The following is a 17,266-nucleotide window of genomic DNA, read 5'->3' as shown; positions in this document are numbered from 1 at the left end:
CTCCTGCCTCATGGGTCTTTCTCTTTATGAGGAGCTTGTAGTCTACTGGTTCTGTGATGCATCTTTTTCAGAAATAGATTCAACCTCTTTTTCTTCCACGCTACCTGTATTTTCTTTTATGTTGTAAAATCTTCTTTATAAGTTTTTCATTGACCCACTTTACCTCTCTTCATCTTTATCCATTCATCATTGAAGACAGACTATTCCAGGCAGTAGTCAGACCCCAAAGGAGTGTAGGCTCCAGATAGACAGGGTGTTGGTCTGTTTGCGCTGTCACATCCCCTCTGCCTCAAGCAGCGCCTGGCGCTTAGTAGTGCTCATTGGCTGTTGGCTGAATGAGTGCACGGTCGGATTGTTCTCCATCACCTAACAGTTTAACTTGGTGCTGTTGGACTTCTCTTGCATTTTAAGCTAGAGGCTGGAGGCTATCAGTTTACATCACTAGGATAACCTGTGGCCTGAGGGAGGTGTGGAGGAGGGTACCAGTAAGGGAACTTTTTCTATGACAAGTTTTTGCAACATGTCTTTGAAACCACAGTACCAGCGTCCTACTCCCTGAGTGTGGATTTGTGTGTAGGCTGCCTCTACTCTCAGCATATAGTGTGTTCTCTACTGCTACTGCCTGCTGAGCTGGAAGACTACCACACTGTGCCTGGGCGTGGTGGTAGTGGGTGTCTTGCTATACTGGGTTAAGGTCCTCAGAAAGGTTTCTCCCTCGTCCCAGTGAGAATTATGTCAAGGCGAGGCTCTGCTTTCTTTTTGGTGTGACCACTCTTTTCTCCCTCTGTCTCTGACGCAGCTCCCTCTACACACTGCTGCTGTGATGCGAAAGGGACTTTGCATGCACTGAGTCCATCTCGCCCGCGGTGTCCACCGTGGCCTCTGCTCCTCGCTCCTCACCTCTCCATATCAGGCTATCCTGTCACATAGCCTTTATTTCCCATATTTATCCATTTCCTTGTTGTTGATATTTAGGTAGTCTAATTTTTTGCTGTTCAAATAATGAAAGTAATGTCAGCTCTCAGCAACTGTCTTCAATTTCGTCTCATCTGTATTATATTTAACAAGCATTTCTTGAGGGTTTTAATATCCTGCCTTTATCTAATTTATTGCTGATGTGGGTTTATCTCCAATTTTCATTTTTATTCCATCATTCCAGTTGTTTTGTGGTGGAAGTGGGCCACGTAGATGCTTTAGCTAATGTTCTAATTTAGATGAAAATTCTATTCATCTAGGCTAGTCTGTTTTCTGATGATTCATTTGTTTTAAATTCAGTTTGATGTTAATTGAATTGATTGTAAGTGTAAGATGCTGTGGTAGATGCTAGAGGAATGTAAAGATAAATTTCGTGTGGATGATAATCATTCTCAAGAAATATTGACAACTTTAAGGAAGAGAAAAACTATGAGCTGAAAATGTGCTCAGCCGCACGTGACTGAAAACTTGAAGAATAGTAACTTAAACAAACACAGGGTTTATTTTTCTCTTGTATTAAGGAATCCGAAATTAGGAGTCTAGAGCTAGTCCTCAAGGATGTTGTCAACATACCTCGTTCCTTCTTTTTGTTCTTTTTGAGAACTTTACCATCTTTAGTGGTTCTGAAACTTCATTTGCTGGCTGAGATACGTGGAGAACTTGTTATAATGCTAATTTCTGGGCCTTTTGTTCTGTAATTATTAGCTTGTGGCTTTTGTCCTCAAGACATAAGGTGGCTACAGTCTGCCATCATCATGTTGTATTCCAGGCAGAAAGAATGAAGAAAGGGGACAATGTGGAAAGGCAGAAACCTCCTTCTAAGACTTTGCCTTTTTATTTGGGAAGGAAAGCTCTTAATAGGAATTTCTCTTTATATCTCACTGGCCAGGACTGTACAACATGGCTATCTCCAGCTGCAAGGGAGATTGTCAAGTATGGTACAATTCTTACCTTTCTCATTTTAAAAGCCGGAGCATCTAAGATCCAGCCTAGTCAACTCTGTCAGTAGCCAACTTCTCTGTGTCCTCATAGTGCCCAATGGGCTATCTCACTGTGCAGTCGTGCCCTTCCAGGAAGAGGACGTGAGGCTGCCCACCTCTCCATTACCCAGTTTTCCCAAGAAGCTAAATTGCCACCCCCAGTCTGCTCTGGGCCTCCCACCGCACGCATGCGCCTCCTGTGTGGTGTGTTTAAACGAAGACTGACTTGCCAGCTCGCCGTTCACTTTTCCAGTAGTGGTTGTGGATGTGTACCGGTGTGTCACCAGCTTTTCCCCATGCTCTTGATAATCAGATACACATTTTGAGACTGAGTTTGTGTTGGGGAATTGTCAGTACCGGAGTGTGCCACAGAGGAAAGCCAACTAGCCCAAGTGTACATCTGCACTAAAAAAGCTTAGGTTGATGGTGAAACTTCAGCTAAACAAGGAAATGGCACCATGAAACTTTCCTCTCATTCACTTCTTTGTTGCGCTCCAGCAGTCACTGAGGGCTTTGGCATCTTGCTTAGTTTTCTTCACCCCAAATTCTACCATCAACTTAGAGAACTTCACCATCTTTAGTGGTTCTGAAACTTCATTTGCTGGCTGAGATACGTGGAGAACTTGTTATAATGCTAATTTCTGGGCCTCATCTCCATAAACTCCTTCACTCTAGCTCAGGGGTGGGGCCTGGGAATCTGCATTTTAACCGATGGCCATGTAAAGGGTGGTCCCCAGAACATATGTTGAGAAACTCTTCTTATCTGGAGAACTCACTCAACACCATCTTTCCTACTCTTCACTCTCAGCAAACTACCTTGCTTCCCGTTTCAAACAAAAATATGGATTGAGTTCTCATCAAATGGGAACTCTGCAACTTCCTAGTAACTCAATTTATCTGAATTCTCACCTGTCACTGCTGCCCCCCCATCCCCCGACCTGTTTCCCTCCCCTCCCAACCTCCTGTCAGCAGACAGCCGTTACTGTGGTACCTGGGAGGCCCCTTCCATTCTGCAAATCCAAGCAGGTCTCTCTCCTCCAGGCAGGGCGTGTCATCTAAATCTGAGAGGGAACCAAATGCTGCTTCTCAACCCTCTAGTCAGACCTGCCCAGGTGCCTAATGATCATTTTGGGGCATTATCAAGGGCTTGGTTTCCAGTTCAAAGCAAAGTATGATAGCATCTCATTTATTAAGATTAAGGAATGAAACACTTAAAGAAGTGAATTTTGAAAGAATGTTACAAGGTTATCTCTTTACTAAAAAAGTTTTGCTCAACTGTTTATTTTGGAGAACCTTTCTAAAGTGTATCATATAGTTTAACTTTACTAATAGCTTGTTTTTTTATTGTAAGAAGCGGGGTAGTGAATTTGAAGGTAAAGAACGAAAAGAAGAATGCTATCATATCAGAGTTTTGTAAAAAAAAAAAAAAATACAGGGGTGCAGTTTTGTCCGTGTTTATACTTCATGATATTTTATCTCTAGGTGGGAAATGAATGTTTATCTGGAGCACTCTCTCACCCTGTGGCTTTGCGCTTGCTGTGCATCCCCCCAGCCGCCATACCTCTCACCCACTTCCCTAGTCACCAGGCTAACTCCTCCTTATTCTGTGATCTCCAACTTTGACATGAATTAGTGAAGGCTTCTAGGTTAGGAAGCCTTTCTGGATTCTTCGCAGCATCCTTGACTTCACCCACTGAAGCACTCACACGCTGTGCTGTAATGCCTGTTGGCATGTCTGCATCTTCACCGGTGTGTGAGGGCCAAGAGGACAAGGACCACGTCTGTCCTGTTGACTGTTGCATTCTCATTGCCTGGCTCTTGCTTTGCACATAATAGGTGCTCAGAAAATAGAAGCTCAATGGAAAAAGGAGTATAAGGAACTCTGTTGCCACTAGTTGAAGAATTTTGAGCAGCTTAGCCTTTTAATTACAAATAATTTATTATTTAGCTGTACTGTAGTAGTTGAATGCTTAACGGTGACTGAAAGGTAATGTCCCTGAACCAGATGACCGTAGGCTGCTTTGCTTTGTACTTGCTCTGTCTGCTTTTTACAGTGTCGCTTTCACCTGTTGTCATTGTGTCCTGAGGTTTGTGATCTGTTCTACCATATTTTGTACTCAGCATAACTATGGGGGATTGAAGGTGGCCCCCTGTGTTTCTCTAAAAGTTCATTGAATTTTTGAAATAGTGAAAACTGCTCAACTAACAATTCCTTCTTGCCAAACTCATTCTTCAAAAGACTTATTTCCACTTCGTAAAAGTTTGATAGGCACCAGTTTTATGGGAAAAGTTTTTTAGTTAATTACTAAAAAAAAAAATGTTGATTATTAAGTATATTGAGAAGAAATCTTCCTTTGTTGAAAAGGAAAAAAACTAAAAATAGGATGGCAAAGTAGAAGAGCTTAGATGGTTCAAGGAAAAACCGTAATTGGAAGAACAAGCTTAGGGGCTCACATTCATACAATTAATGTTCGTAATTAACTTAGATATAAACAGCTTTTACTTATGTATTTATTTAACAGACCTGATAGATACTTCATTTCCCTTTTCTGAATGCTAACTGTAAATGCAAACCGAATGCTTCCTGGTTAGTTTGCCTTGGGGACCATACTTAAATGTTGTATTTTGGTAACAGCGTTTGTTGCCCAGTCAATTTGAAGTTGGGAACTTTGATATGGTCCCAGGAGTTTTTGGACCAGCTTTGGTCATTAAGTATATGAAAAAAGAAAGAGGAAAACAGGAAGGCCCCATTAAAGTTCTTAGTTTTGCAGCTGTGTTATTAAAAATCTCTATAAAAAATCTTATCTTTTAACCAGAAGTAGTTATGGTTTGTAATCAGTTACCCCTGATTGATATCCTTTAATGTGGCTGAGAAAAAAACACCCCGTCTCTCATCAATTGACTTTTTTTATCTGAACTTAACAGTAAGCATTAGAATTACCAGCTTCTTTGATATGTATGTTGGTAAGATGACTGTCAGGAGGTTCAGAGAACGCTGCTAAGCCGTGAAGCCTAAAAAACTCACTTAAATGAGAAATTGAACCATTTGAAGCTTAAGATGTTAATAGAAATGAAGAGAGAGGAGGAAATCGTAAGTATAACTATTAAGTAAAAAAATACATGTTTATTTGAAAATCAGAAAAGACTCAATTCCTGCCTCTTAATTAAGTTATATAATTTTGAACTTTAAGATCCACTAACAAAAACATTCCATTGCTTGGACACACACAAACAAAACTACACAGATTCATTAACTGCCTATTTTCTGTCAACTTTGTACATAAAAGAACTTTAAAGAGAATCCATCTCAGGTTGTAGGATTTGGATTACAATACTGCTTAGTATCTGCCCTCAAGGATAATGAGATATAATAGATCACAGGGATACTTCTAAATATGTAGAGAATCTCAAATTCTCATTTAGCCAGTGGTTTTATTTTACCAAATCTTTTATCAGAGTTGATAATCATCTAAATTGTTTTATTGGAGTTTTGTTTTTCACTTAATCCTTTTGGGGCCAGTGCTAAAAAATAGTGAGGCATTAAAAGAGATAAAAAGCAGGATGTAAATGACCAGTTTTTTACTATAATCCTTGTAGTTATTTTTAATTGATGATCTCAGAAAGGAGATAAAGGGCCTCCATTACGCTTATGCTCAGAGACCAATAGTTCTCAAAGTAGTGAGTCTTTTAAAGAAAAATCACTCTTGATAAAGCTGCTTCTCCAAGGAAACCTCTTTCCTGTTGGAAAAGGCAAAAGCTTTCAAGTGGTCCCTGCTGCTCTGGAAAGCATCCTGTGAGATTAGAACTAGGGAGGTTGGCTATACTTGCGCTCCCAGCTCTGCAAAGCTGAGGTTTACCTGTTTACTGGTGGCCAATAAAGCTCCCTCTGTTGCAGAAGCAGAGTATGGGCAGCCGCAGCCAGGCTTCTTCCCTCCCCTGATATGGGGCTCCCTCCTCTGCGACTCACTGCGATTCCCCTTAAGACCTGGGGGATAAGAAACGTTATTGTGGGCTGTGTGCTGGGAGACAGTGTTGTTCAAGCTTTGCTGGCCTGGTTTGTGGTTTTGTATTCAGCTTGGTGATTGTGTGTGTATCTTCTCATCACTTAGGTGAGTTTTCTTCTTCTGAAAATGAGTCTTTGGAGTAGTTGTTGAAGAATATCCATCAAATGGAGAGCCAGATATCCACAAACCATATGACTCCCTCGATTAGACCCTGGATTGGGTTCACTACCATTGATTTGCACATGGATCTCCATATATAAAATCAGATGTTAATCTCTACCATTGCTTCCTTGCTGTTTGCTTTAGATCAGAGTTCTCCAAAGTTTGTTAATCATGTACTTACCCTATCAGTAAAAAAAGTTTTAAGTGCACAATACGGATATTTATACTGTTTATGCTATTGTATATAAATATGTCATATATAACACAAAACTATATAGTTATTTGTAAGTAAAATTCATGTACTCTTACACCAATGTATTATATGCATTTTAAGACACACAGAATACATGTTTGAAAAGAATTGAAAAGTCAAATATAAGTGAAAGCTCTCGTATTTTCTTCCCATGCCTGTGAAGTGTCCACTACACCCACTGCAGTAGGGACAAAGTGTCCCTACTTTGAAGTGTGGTGTTTCCAAGATTTAAATGCATGTAAAAGCACTTTGGCATTGTAAAGTGCTTTGCCAGTGTGAATTTCTTTTTTACCGTTGTCGTGATAGTCCCTGTTTGCAAACACTGCTCTCCAGCCAGTCCCATAAGAGCAGCAGAGAGGGACCTTAGATTATAAGACAGAAGCATATGGAGCTTGTGGGAGAGCCTTTGTTGCTTCTCAAAGTTCCTTAAGGTCCTGCTTTGACATGCTAAGTCTAAGCTTAATGGCCAGAGAAATATGTCTTCTAGAACTCCAGGAACCATATTTTAATAATTACCAAGAGTGCCCCTTACAAGCCCTTTTTATTTGCTGGGCACTGTGCTGAGTGCTTTTGTCATAGTGAAAAACTAGTATATCTCTAAAAGGTGTTGCCCAGCACGAACAGGACAGGAGCATGGATGTCTAAGGTGTTTGGTCACTGGGGACACTTAGTTTGAAGAAGCAGAGACTGTGGGAAAGTTATATTTGCACGACTGAAGCGTTGTGCTAAGAGAGACAAAGTTCCAGAAGACAGAAATTACATCTGCAGGTAGGTATTTCAAGGAAATTGATTCGACTTCGTTTGAGAGAGAACTGTCCAACAGCTAGAGCTCTTCTATATAGGAGTTTCCCAGGGAGAAGTAACTTCCTGTCCCCAGATTCAGAGGTAGCATCCATCTGAAAGGTTGTAGAAGGAATTCTTACATCAGGGCAGAGATCAGACTCGTTGACACTGAGTTCCCTTTGACTTGGTAAGATGTTACTGTTCTTTGAGTTGGGGGGTTAGGTGGAGCTCCTTACTGTAATCACTTACATTTACTCCATAGTGAAGGCCTCTGCCACCGCCTTCAAATACTTGTCTACACCTCTGTTGCACTGATGCCATCCTTCCCAGCTTATGACTGTTTCAAACTAAGATTTATTTGAAAAATTACAGAGAGCATAAGTAAAAATTTCCCATGGGGTAGGCAGGCAGACAGCAGACGGTATTTGGTGAATCCTGTTAATGATGGGACCTGGAAGAAGGTGGCACTGGTCAGTCTGTGGTCAGGCTTGTGGTTCAGAAGAGATTGGCTGGTGTTGCTGCCATTGTGCTGAGCATGGGCCTAGAGTCAGGACTGCCTTTATCACTAGACACCTGCACAGGCTACTGCTGAGTCTCCCTTCATGGGGAAGCTTGTGGTTCACTGGCTGGCGGGGATGGGCATGGGTCAGGGTCCACTGGGTGGGAATATTATTCTTCCTTGGGTGTCCAGAGTCATTCCTAGGCCTGTAGTACAGTGCTTCCAGGCCTGTACTGGATGGGTCATGCTTCATGGCAACATTGATTTTATGTTTATCTGTGAAGGGACAGAATATGAGATTACCAAATAAAATATAATTTCAAGTGTTATTAATGAAAGAATATATTACATTCACCTTTAATGAGATCCTGATGTTGCAAAATGATTCCATGTAATGAATCCCAGGAAATCAATGAAAAGTTTAATTACAGTTGTGGCAGTGCCGTATGAGAATATTGCTTTGGTCAATTTTACGTGTACAATTTATCAATCCTCTCTGCCTTTCTCTTTCTTTAAATTAATTGCTTTGATGAAGTAAGTATAAATACATTCTTTGTTAGCTTTTGATATTTTTTAGAAATGTGTTACAAAATTCAAATTTCCTCCTCTACAATAATAATAATATTATAATAATAGCCCCTATCATTTTTTTATGTGTATTACCACTTACAATTTGTATATTTTAAAATTTGGCAGTATTTGCATTTTTTAAATGTAGTCATTGTTTTATTTTACTAAAACATTGTCCTCTTCCCTTTGTCAGTTTTTCAAAAGGCACTTTCTATCTCTTCTCAACTTATCAGTTGACCCGTTAGTCAGAAATTTGATGTGCTTTCTGTATTGTTCATCACTCAGTCAAGCTCTAAGATGAATAAAAAGAAAACAACATACTTTCTCCTCTGAATTAATGGTTTTACTTTTGCGTAACTACATACCCTTTTTGATTTTAAACAAAGTAAATTGTCTTTTTATAGCATTTTTATTTTGACAGTCCGGTGATTATGGTGCCATCTTGTCCACTGTGGTGGTAATTGATTTTTTAAATTTGTTTGTAAAGCACAACACAAAATGTTGGTCTGAATATTTAGAGATATCCAAAGGAGTTCTTTATTTTGGTGACTCTTGATTTTACTAATTATGTATTAGTAATTATGTATTGAGTAATTATAATATATAATTATATATATTAAGTATATATATAACATATAAATATAATATAAATATAATATATAAATGTAATATATAAATATAATTAGTAATTATGTATTGAGAAAGTTATTGTGGATTTCCTATGCTCTTTTAGTTACCATAGTTGTTTATAAGCAGCCTACATTTGTATTAAGGTTCAAGGCCTTAAAATAGAATCAAGAATTATTTTGACTGATTTACTCTATCGACAAAAGAAGTTTACTTATTTCGTTTTGAGAGGGAAACCCCTGCGGTTTCTTTTCCCTCAAATTCTCCTGGTGACGCCATCAATCTTTCTTCGTGGGTGGTGGCATTCTTCTGATACAACTGAGAAGTAGCCTGGGTGTGAAGGATTTTTTGTCTAGTCCTGGGTTGTCACTACACACAGGGCATATGTGAGGCATTGCCTAACCCATCTGGAGAGTTGCAGGGTTGTGCAGAACAAGATAACTCTCATTCTAGAAGGCCAGCCTGCCTATGAGGCTTTGCAGTTTATGGGCTGGTGATCCTAAAGAATGAAAAAGCCTCTTCAGAGAAGGGTGCTGTTTGAGTATCCTAAAAGGAGTTTTGTTGTTTGCTCTAAAAATGGTGCTTCTCTTGGTGATCATTAAATATGATCAGGTGTGGTTAAATGAACCATTACAGGAGAGGCTGTTCTTTCCATGTTGCACATGGGTAAAATGTCCTTTTATATGCACCTGCAACTACTGTTTTCAAAGCCTGGAATCACTATGGCATTTTCTTTGTCACATAAGTTGTTATAAAAGTTTCTTCTAGGATGTTTTCTTTGAAATAAATAGTCTTTTTTTTTTTTCTTTTTTGAGGAAGATTAGCCCTGAGCTAACCTCTACCACCAATCCTCCTCTTTTTTGCTGAGGAAGATTGGCCCTGAGCTATCGCCTGTGCCCATCTTGCTCTATTTTATATGTGGGATGCCTGCCACAGCATGGCTTGATGAGTGGTGCTAGGTCTGCGCCTGGGATCCAAACCCTGGGCTGCTGAAGTAGAGTGTGCAAACTTAACCCCTGCGCCACTGGACAGGCCCCATAAGTATTCTGTCTTTGATTGCTGGCCCTGTGTCCATGTGGTTTTTTGCTGCTGCTGGCTGTACTTATATGAATTGTGTTCTGACCTATAGTGCTGTATGTAGGCCAGTTCAGGCTGTGCCCCGGAGCAGAGGAGAGGGGCGCGAGGAAGACCTCCGCGGTGGGAGAGCCGTGAGCGAGCTAGAGGGGCACGAGGCGCGCTTCTATGGAGGGGAAAGTGCGTGTTTGTATTTCAAGTGCAGTGTCAGATAGCATCTGGCTACATTTTAAAAATATCGTTCTAGAGAAGAACAGGGTGGCAGTGAGGAGACCAGTTAGGGAGGAGGCCCTTGCAGTTGTCCGGGCAAGATAATGGCTTGGACTAGATCAAGATTTCTTAACCTCAGCAGTATTGACATTTTGGGCCAGAAAATTCTTCAGTATGCAGGTCTGTCATGTGCACCATAGAATGTTTAGAAGCATCCCTGGCCTCTCTCCACTAGAGGACAGCAATGTCTGCCCCCTCCAGTTCAGACAAACAAAAATGTCTACCGACTTTGCCAAATGTCCCATGGGGTGCAGAACCACGCCTGGTTGAGAGCCGTTGGACTGGTGGCGATAGAGATGGGTTTGAAATGCGTTGTGGAGGTAGAACAGACAGTACTTGGCAATAGATGAGAGGTAGAGAGGGTGAGAAAGGAGAGACTCCTAGATGGTTGGCTTAAAAATCTAGGCAGATGGTGTCACACATACGTTAGACTCTTGACATTGGTCTTTTTTGCCCCTGTGCCTGTTCTTGGAATTATCCAGCCACTTGTAGCGTTACCCATCCCACCATCCTCCTCTTTTGCTTACATCCCATCCTGAAGGTCCAGCTGAAATGCCATCTTCTTGAAGCCTTCCCTGATTAAGCCACAAGTGCTGACCCTTTTTCCAGTGAACTCCTACAGCCCTGTGTCAGTACCACTCTTAGACACTTTCTGACCCTGTCAGCTTCTGTGAACCCCCAGAAAAGAAAGACCAGGCCCTATAGAAAAGGTGCAGCCTGGGGGATGCTTGAATTGCATGGCCTTGCCCTGCACCTTGCCTCTTTGTTCTTGTTGGTGGCTTCAGGATTATTGTCTCCTTCCAGTCATCATCTAATCATCTTCTGGCCCCCAGGACCATCATCTGTAAGGGGAGTCCCTCCACACAAGTTGCCTGGAGCTTGTCACAGAATTGGTACCCTTATTGTTTGATGCCTTGTGTTATAGTTATTAATGTATGTCTCTCATCACCTTGTCAAATAAATTCCCTGAGAGCAGGAATGAGACCTTATATACCTTTATCCCTTATAATGCCTAATGCCTAGCGTAGTAAAGATCATGAATTAGGTATTCAGTAAATGTTTGTTGAATGAATAAGTAAATGATTGAATCTGAAATACCAACCTTAATTTTTACTCGAGTATAATGGAGTTAAATCTATAATGAACATATGTAATTTGTATAATCAGAAAATTTTTTTGCTTTTCTTTTTTTTCTTTTTTGCTGAGGAGGATTTGCCCTGAGCTAACATCTGTGCCAGTCTTCCTCTATTTTGTATGTGGGTCACCACCACAACATGGCCACCAATGAGTGGTTAGTTCCACATCTGCGAACTGAACCTGGGCTATTGAAGTGGGGCATGCTGAACTTAACCACTAGGCCATGGGGCCTGCTCCTTGATTTTTTTAATGAAAGATCAGCCTGTAGTCTGTGTTATTAATGTAATCAATTGGCGTATGTGAGAGATGGCTTGTTTTTGGCTTTTACGGTCTGGAGCCTGCGTTGGTCGTGTGACATCTGCTCTGTTTCTGTATTGCAGCTCTTGTCGTCAGCACCACCTCAGCTGGGTTTGCGCTAGCTCCGGGACCTTTCGACTGGCCCTGTTTCCTGCTTACTTTGCTTGGGACAGGCCTTGCGTCCTGTGCTGCCAACTCCATCAATCAGGTCAGTCTGTCACCTTTAAGCTGGGTCATGATATCATTACTTGTTCCTGGACTGTGGTACTGATGCATTTACAAAAACCTTCCAGAATCATATATCTAGATGGAGAGGTGCCATGAACTTGTAACACTGTCTGTCCTCTAGAAGTCTGCAGGCTGCATAACCAGTTTGTCTTTTCTTTGGAGTGAATGGTTTTCAGATCTGTTCAGGTGAGGCAGCAATAGAGAGTCGGCTTCAAGTGCCCAGGATTCCCTGGGTTAGGGCCATCAGACTTTCTGCTCTTTGCCACGTCAGGTACCTTACCTTGAGCATATTGTTATTTTGTGTTATTCTTTCTTTGGTTTGATTTGTTTGCATTTTAAGCCACCACTATACAAAACGATGTATTTTAAACAAACATATCTATTTTTTTTAATCAATAATTTAGCATTCAGTAAACTTGGTATATGGAATTAGAATTTATAAAAAATTAATTAGCTTTTTATTTTGGGGGGAAGATTTTCCCTGAGCTAACATCTGCTGCCAATCCCCGTCTTTTTGCTGAAGAAAATTTGCCCTGAGCTAACATCTCTGCCCATCTTCCTCTATTTTATATGTGGGTCTCCTGCCACAGCATGGCGTGATAAGTGATGTGTAGGTCCACAACTGGGATCTGAACCAGCGAACCCCAGGCCGCCTAAGCAGAATGTGCAGACTTTACCACTGTGCCACCAGGCTGGCCCAAAGCCTTTATTTTTAATGCATCTTCCCCCAGCCTCTATTACTTTAAACATCAAAATAATTTTCTAAAATAGTTTTTCCCCCTGCCTGGTCGTTGTGGTATGCCCCAACATTGTGGCTTTTTCCTAAGATAGTATAGTGAAAAAGTCTTGACTAAAACCTAAGGAAAGTCGTTTTCATCACCAGAACACCCAAGAGGAGTTGGCACAGTTTTAAAACAGGAATTCAAGTTACCAGCAGGAAAACAGTTTGGCTGAGAGGATGTATCAGTTGGTAGTCTGCAAAATATGAGAATTTTAATTCGATAATGCCTAAAATCCTTATGTTTTTACAATGCATTATCAGCTATTTAGAGAAGGATCAATCTATTTCCAATAAAGTTTATTTTTTTTGTTATTTTTAATGACAGACAGTCTTACAGTGAGATTCAAAGTCAGTCCTACTGCTTTACCCAAAGTATTGTCCCCTCTGTGAACCACGATGCCGTCTCTTCCAAGTCGCTCCTTCCTTTTGCTACCCGCCTGTGTTTCTTGGCTAAGAGAATAATCATGATTTCACAATGAATGTTTTTAATGAAAATTTGAATAAAAAGCAGTATAAGCAAAATGGATTTATCTGGCTATTTTGGGTCTATTTTTCAAAATGTTTTTTTAAATTATTACTTTTATTTAGTTATAAATCTAGGTCATAAGATTAAGCCAGAAATGCATTCGAGTTTTCAGGATTCTTTTATAAACTGAAGAGCTGCATTTATCCTTGAGATACGAAGTGCTGTCTCCTGTTTAAATTACATAGATTTAAGTAAAAAATTTAAAATAAAAGTATGGAGATTCAGGAAAAAACCCCGAAAACAACAGCAACAACAAACTAATACACTTCAAATGGTTCAGAAATCCCAAAATACTATAAAAGGTAATACAGAGTCACCTTGACTTGGAACCTCCTGCAGCCCTAAAAAAGGTGGTTCAAAAATTTATCAAGGAAAAAACAAAAACCTGTCGTAGCAAGAAAGTATCTGGAGGGGAAAACAAATGGACTGATTTACATTTAGGCAGAAATTTACAGAAGCTGAACATAGCCCGCAGTTTAGAAACTTTGGAAGCGCTGAGTTTAGATGGCTCTTTTCCTTCCTAGTCTGCAGGAAGTCTGTTTGCTGTAGGGCCGAGTTAGGTTCTGTTGATTTTAAGCTCCTGAGGAAAACCACAGACTGCACAATGGGATTCCTTCTGGTCCTGACGCATGGCAATGTCTGCCTCTTCGGTTCCTCTTTCCTTCCTAGGTTGGTCTCTGGGCCTGTTGTGCATCTCACTCACACGGCTCTGCTGTGCCTCCTTTGCAGCACTTTCACGTTCCCCCTCCGCGTGTCACTCACGCCCCACAGGCTCTTCAGTGTGGTGCGTGACTTCGGCCCTTAATCGGTGCTCGTTGGGCCCATGAATAATTTCTTCTTCTATTCATCATATTGCTTCTTTCCACTTGTCTCAGGTTCTAATTTCATTTGGAAGCATTATAATACTTAAAAATCTTAATGATACCCATCGTTGTAGAATTCCGCTGTTGTTAGGGTATTGATCAGCTTCCCAAATTGCAATGTTTTCTAAATAACACGTTGGAAATATCTTAGGTCTAGTGTTGTGAGGCAGTCTCATGAGATTAAAATATAGGAATATGAGACGATTATCATTAGTGTTTTTAATTAGCATAGGCAGAACAAAGAGCACCAGGCAACAAGGTTGCCTAGTTTAACTGAGTTTTTGAATAGTAGGTGGATAAAGAAATAGTCCTTAGCAAAAAAGAACGGCTCACTGCTTTTTGTAGGGAGCCGGTGTTCAACTTAAAGAGTGTATATATATATATGACTGGTATGCATAAAATTTCTTCAGCCTCTAACAGAGTTCTATGGGAGGAAAAATTTCCTTCTTTCCATGTTTATAAAAGAATTCAGATAACATTTCATATTTTTTAAGACTTTCTTTTAGCTGTTATTAATTTAGTTCTGAATGTTTCTTCTTTGTACTCTGCTTCTGTGATCTCTGTGTGAAAGTAGGAAAAATAAAGCTTTGGAAAACAATTCTTACATTTGTTTTAAGGAGAGAAAATAAGATTCAGCTTCTGATTCATGAAGTGGTGACTAGTGCATTAAGAGGTATATATGAGAAACTGCTAACGTTAAAATGTAAAAAGAATTACATCCATGTTTTATAAAATATACACATTTGAAACCATAGTGTGGCTTTAAAGCGAGTATGCCTTCAGAGGATGAAAGCAATCCATAAAGTGTTTTTAATTTAGCAACTGAAAGATAAAATGTTATAGATGGCTCTGACAGATCGAAGCTTGAAAAACAAAGTGACTAAAAGTGGAAAGCTGAATAAATTCAAGTAGAATGAATGAAGATAGGAATTATCAGAATATTATCATGGTAATTATTTTGAGTATTTGACATAATGGATACTGTTAAATTAAGCTGTATTTGGGATTCTTTTACTTATGTTACATATACATTGATTTTTTTTAACAGAGGTTAAGAGTGTATGTCCATAAATATATTTCCACAGGATAAATTTTGATGGCGACATAATGTTCCCTTTTGTGGATGTGCCACAACTTTCCTAATCAGTTCTCTGTTGTTGCAACTGTTTGCTTCTATAAGTAGCACTGCGTACGTCTCTAATTGTTTTTAAAGGACAGAATACTGGAAGTGAAATTGCTGGGAGGAAGTACCCGCCAAAGCATGTATGAAACTGGTTTAACTTGGAGTATATGATCTTAACAAAAGAATTAACTTCTAACATTCATACAGTCTATTAGAGCATACAAAGCATATTTACATAAATTAGTACTTAAATTTGAGGTAGGTGGCATTTTTATTTCTATTTGTAAAACATTTTGTAAAACATTGAATTACTCTTTTTAAAAGCAAAATTTTAAAAAATTATGCAAACTATTTTCATTGAAGATCAGTGAGAAAATATACATAAGTGAAAAATAACAATTTTTATTTTATGTTTCCCTTGTGCCAGGCACTGTCCTATATGTTAGAATTATAGCAGAGGGTCCGGCCCCGCGACCGAGAGGTTAAGTTCGCAAGTTCTGCTGCGGTGGCCCAGGGTTTCGCTGGTTCAGATCCTGGGCATGGACACGGCACCGCTCATCAGGCCACGTTGAGGCGGCGTCCCATATGCCACAACTAGAAGGACCTGCAACTAAGATATACAACTATGTACCAGAGGGGATTTGGGGAGATAAAGCAGAAAGAAAAGAATTATAGCAGAGAACAAACAAAAATGCCTGCCCTCATAGTGCTTATATCTCGCCACTCAAATAGGTCCACTTCGTAACATTTGATTTATATTATTATAGACTTTTCACACACACACACACACATACCCCTTCACATATATATTAATTTCTCACAGAAATGATTTATATAATGCAGAGAGTTTCTGTGTGTTTTTTGTATAATAGTATATCATAAACATGCTTCCCTGTCGGTATTTACTATAGCATGATTTTAAGAGTTGTATAGAGATATCCCGTGAGTCATTTAATCACTTTCTCCTTTGACATTTTAGGATTTCCAGTCTTTTGCCCACATGAATAATACGGAGCTGAAATTCTTGTAGCTAAATCTTTGAATATGTCCTTAACTATTTCTTTAGATGGATTCTTAAAATTGTGTGATTGTGTTAAAAGATAAGTAGTTTTCAAAATAAAAAGTTAAAAAAAAAAACATGCATTTTGGGGCCAGCCCAGTGGCGCAGCACTTAAGTTCGCAGGTTCCACTTCAGCGGCCTGGGGTTCGCCTGTTTGGATCCTAGGTGTAGACCTCTGTACCACTTATCAGGCCTTGCTGTGGCAGGCGTCCCACATATAAAGTAGAGGCAGATGGGCACAGATGTGAGCTCAAGGCTAATCTTCCTCAAGAAAAAAAAAAATGCATTTTAAGTGCAGCTAAATTTTTTCCCAGAAAGTCTTTGTTTTAAATTAACTTATACTTCATTTGGCAACGTGGGAAAGTGCTCATCACCAACACTGCGTGTTAGAAAATGCTGGGTTTATAGGTGACCTTAGATGTGTCCTTTTAGTTCAAGTTGTTTTGATTACGTAGGAGTTAGAGTTGTTTTTTGTTTGGGGACACTTTTTTAATACTTTTGTGCCATTTGTGTTTGCCGCTGAGTTTTGCCCATTTTGCTGTTGAGCTCTTGCCTTTGTCTAGGAGGCCTTGATGTATGTAGATTGGATCATTCACTCTTTGTCATGTATGTTTCAAATGTTGTCTACAGTTTTTTTTTAAGTGGACTTTTCATACGTTTATGCAGTCAGATCTTTTAGTTTTGAATACAAGGTGTCTCAACCTTGGCACTCTTTTGGGCAGTTTGGGCTGGATAACTTTGTTGTGGGGGGCTGTTCTGTGCATTGTGGGGTTTTCCCAGCATCCCTGGTCTTTACCTGCTGAATACTGTTAGCATCCCTCCTCCTAGTGTGACAGCTGAAAATGTCTTCAGACACTGCCACACGTTCCCTGGGGCCCAAAATAGCCCCCAGGTGAGAACCACTACTTTTATAATTGCTACTTTTGATTTCACTCTGAGATCTTTACCCAAGATCCTGGCTACAATTTCTCCCCCAGGCAATCTCTGGCTCACCTTTCTTCTTGTGTAGCTACCCATTAATAGCTGGGGTGAGCATATGTCCTGGCTTATTCTT

At 39.9% G+C, this 17,266-nt stretch overlaps 1 protein-coding gene across 1 annotated transcript in view; it reads left to right on the top strand.

Annotated features, from left to right (window-relative positions):
* COX10 (cytochrome c oxidase assembly factor heme A:farnesyltransferase COX10) overlaps positions 1 to 17,266 on the top strand; it is a 126,448-nt gene that overhangs the window by 16,905 nt on the left and 92,277 nt on the right. The window contains exon 4 of the mRNA XM_014864185.3: positions 11,715 to 11,839. Coding sequence (XP_014719671.1) covers positions 11,715 to 11,839 — 125 coding nt within the window. The remainder of the gene's footprint in view (positions 1 to 11,714; positions 11,840 to 17,266) is intronic.

The sequence above is a fragment of the Equus asinus genome, chromosome 13, assembly GCF_041296235.1.
Source record: "Equus asinus isolate D_3611 breed Donkey chromosome 13, EquAss-T2T_v2, whole genome shotgun sequence".
NCBI lineage: Eukaryota > Metazoa > Chordata > Mammalia > Perissodactyla > Equidae > Equus > Equus asinus.
The sequence above is the reverse complement of the archived record's forward strand: the minus strand, read 5'-3'. Positions and strand labels throughout refer to the sequence as shown.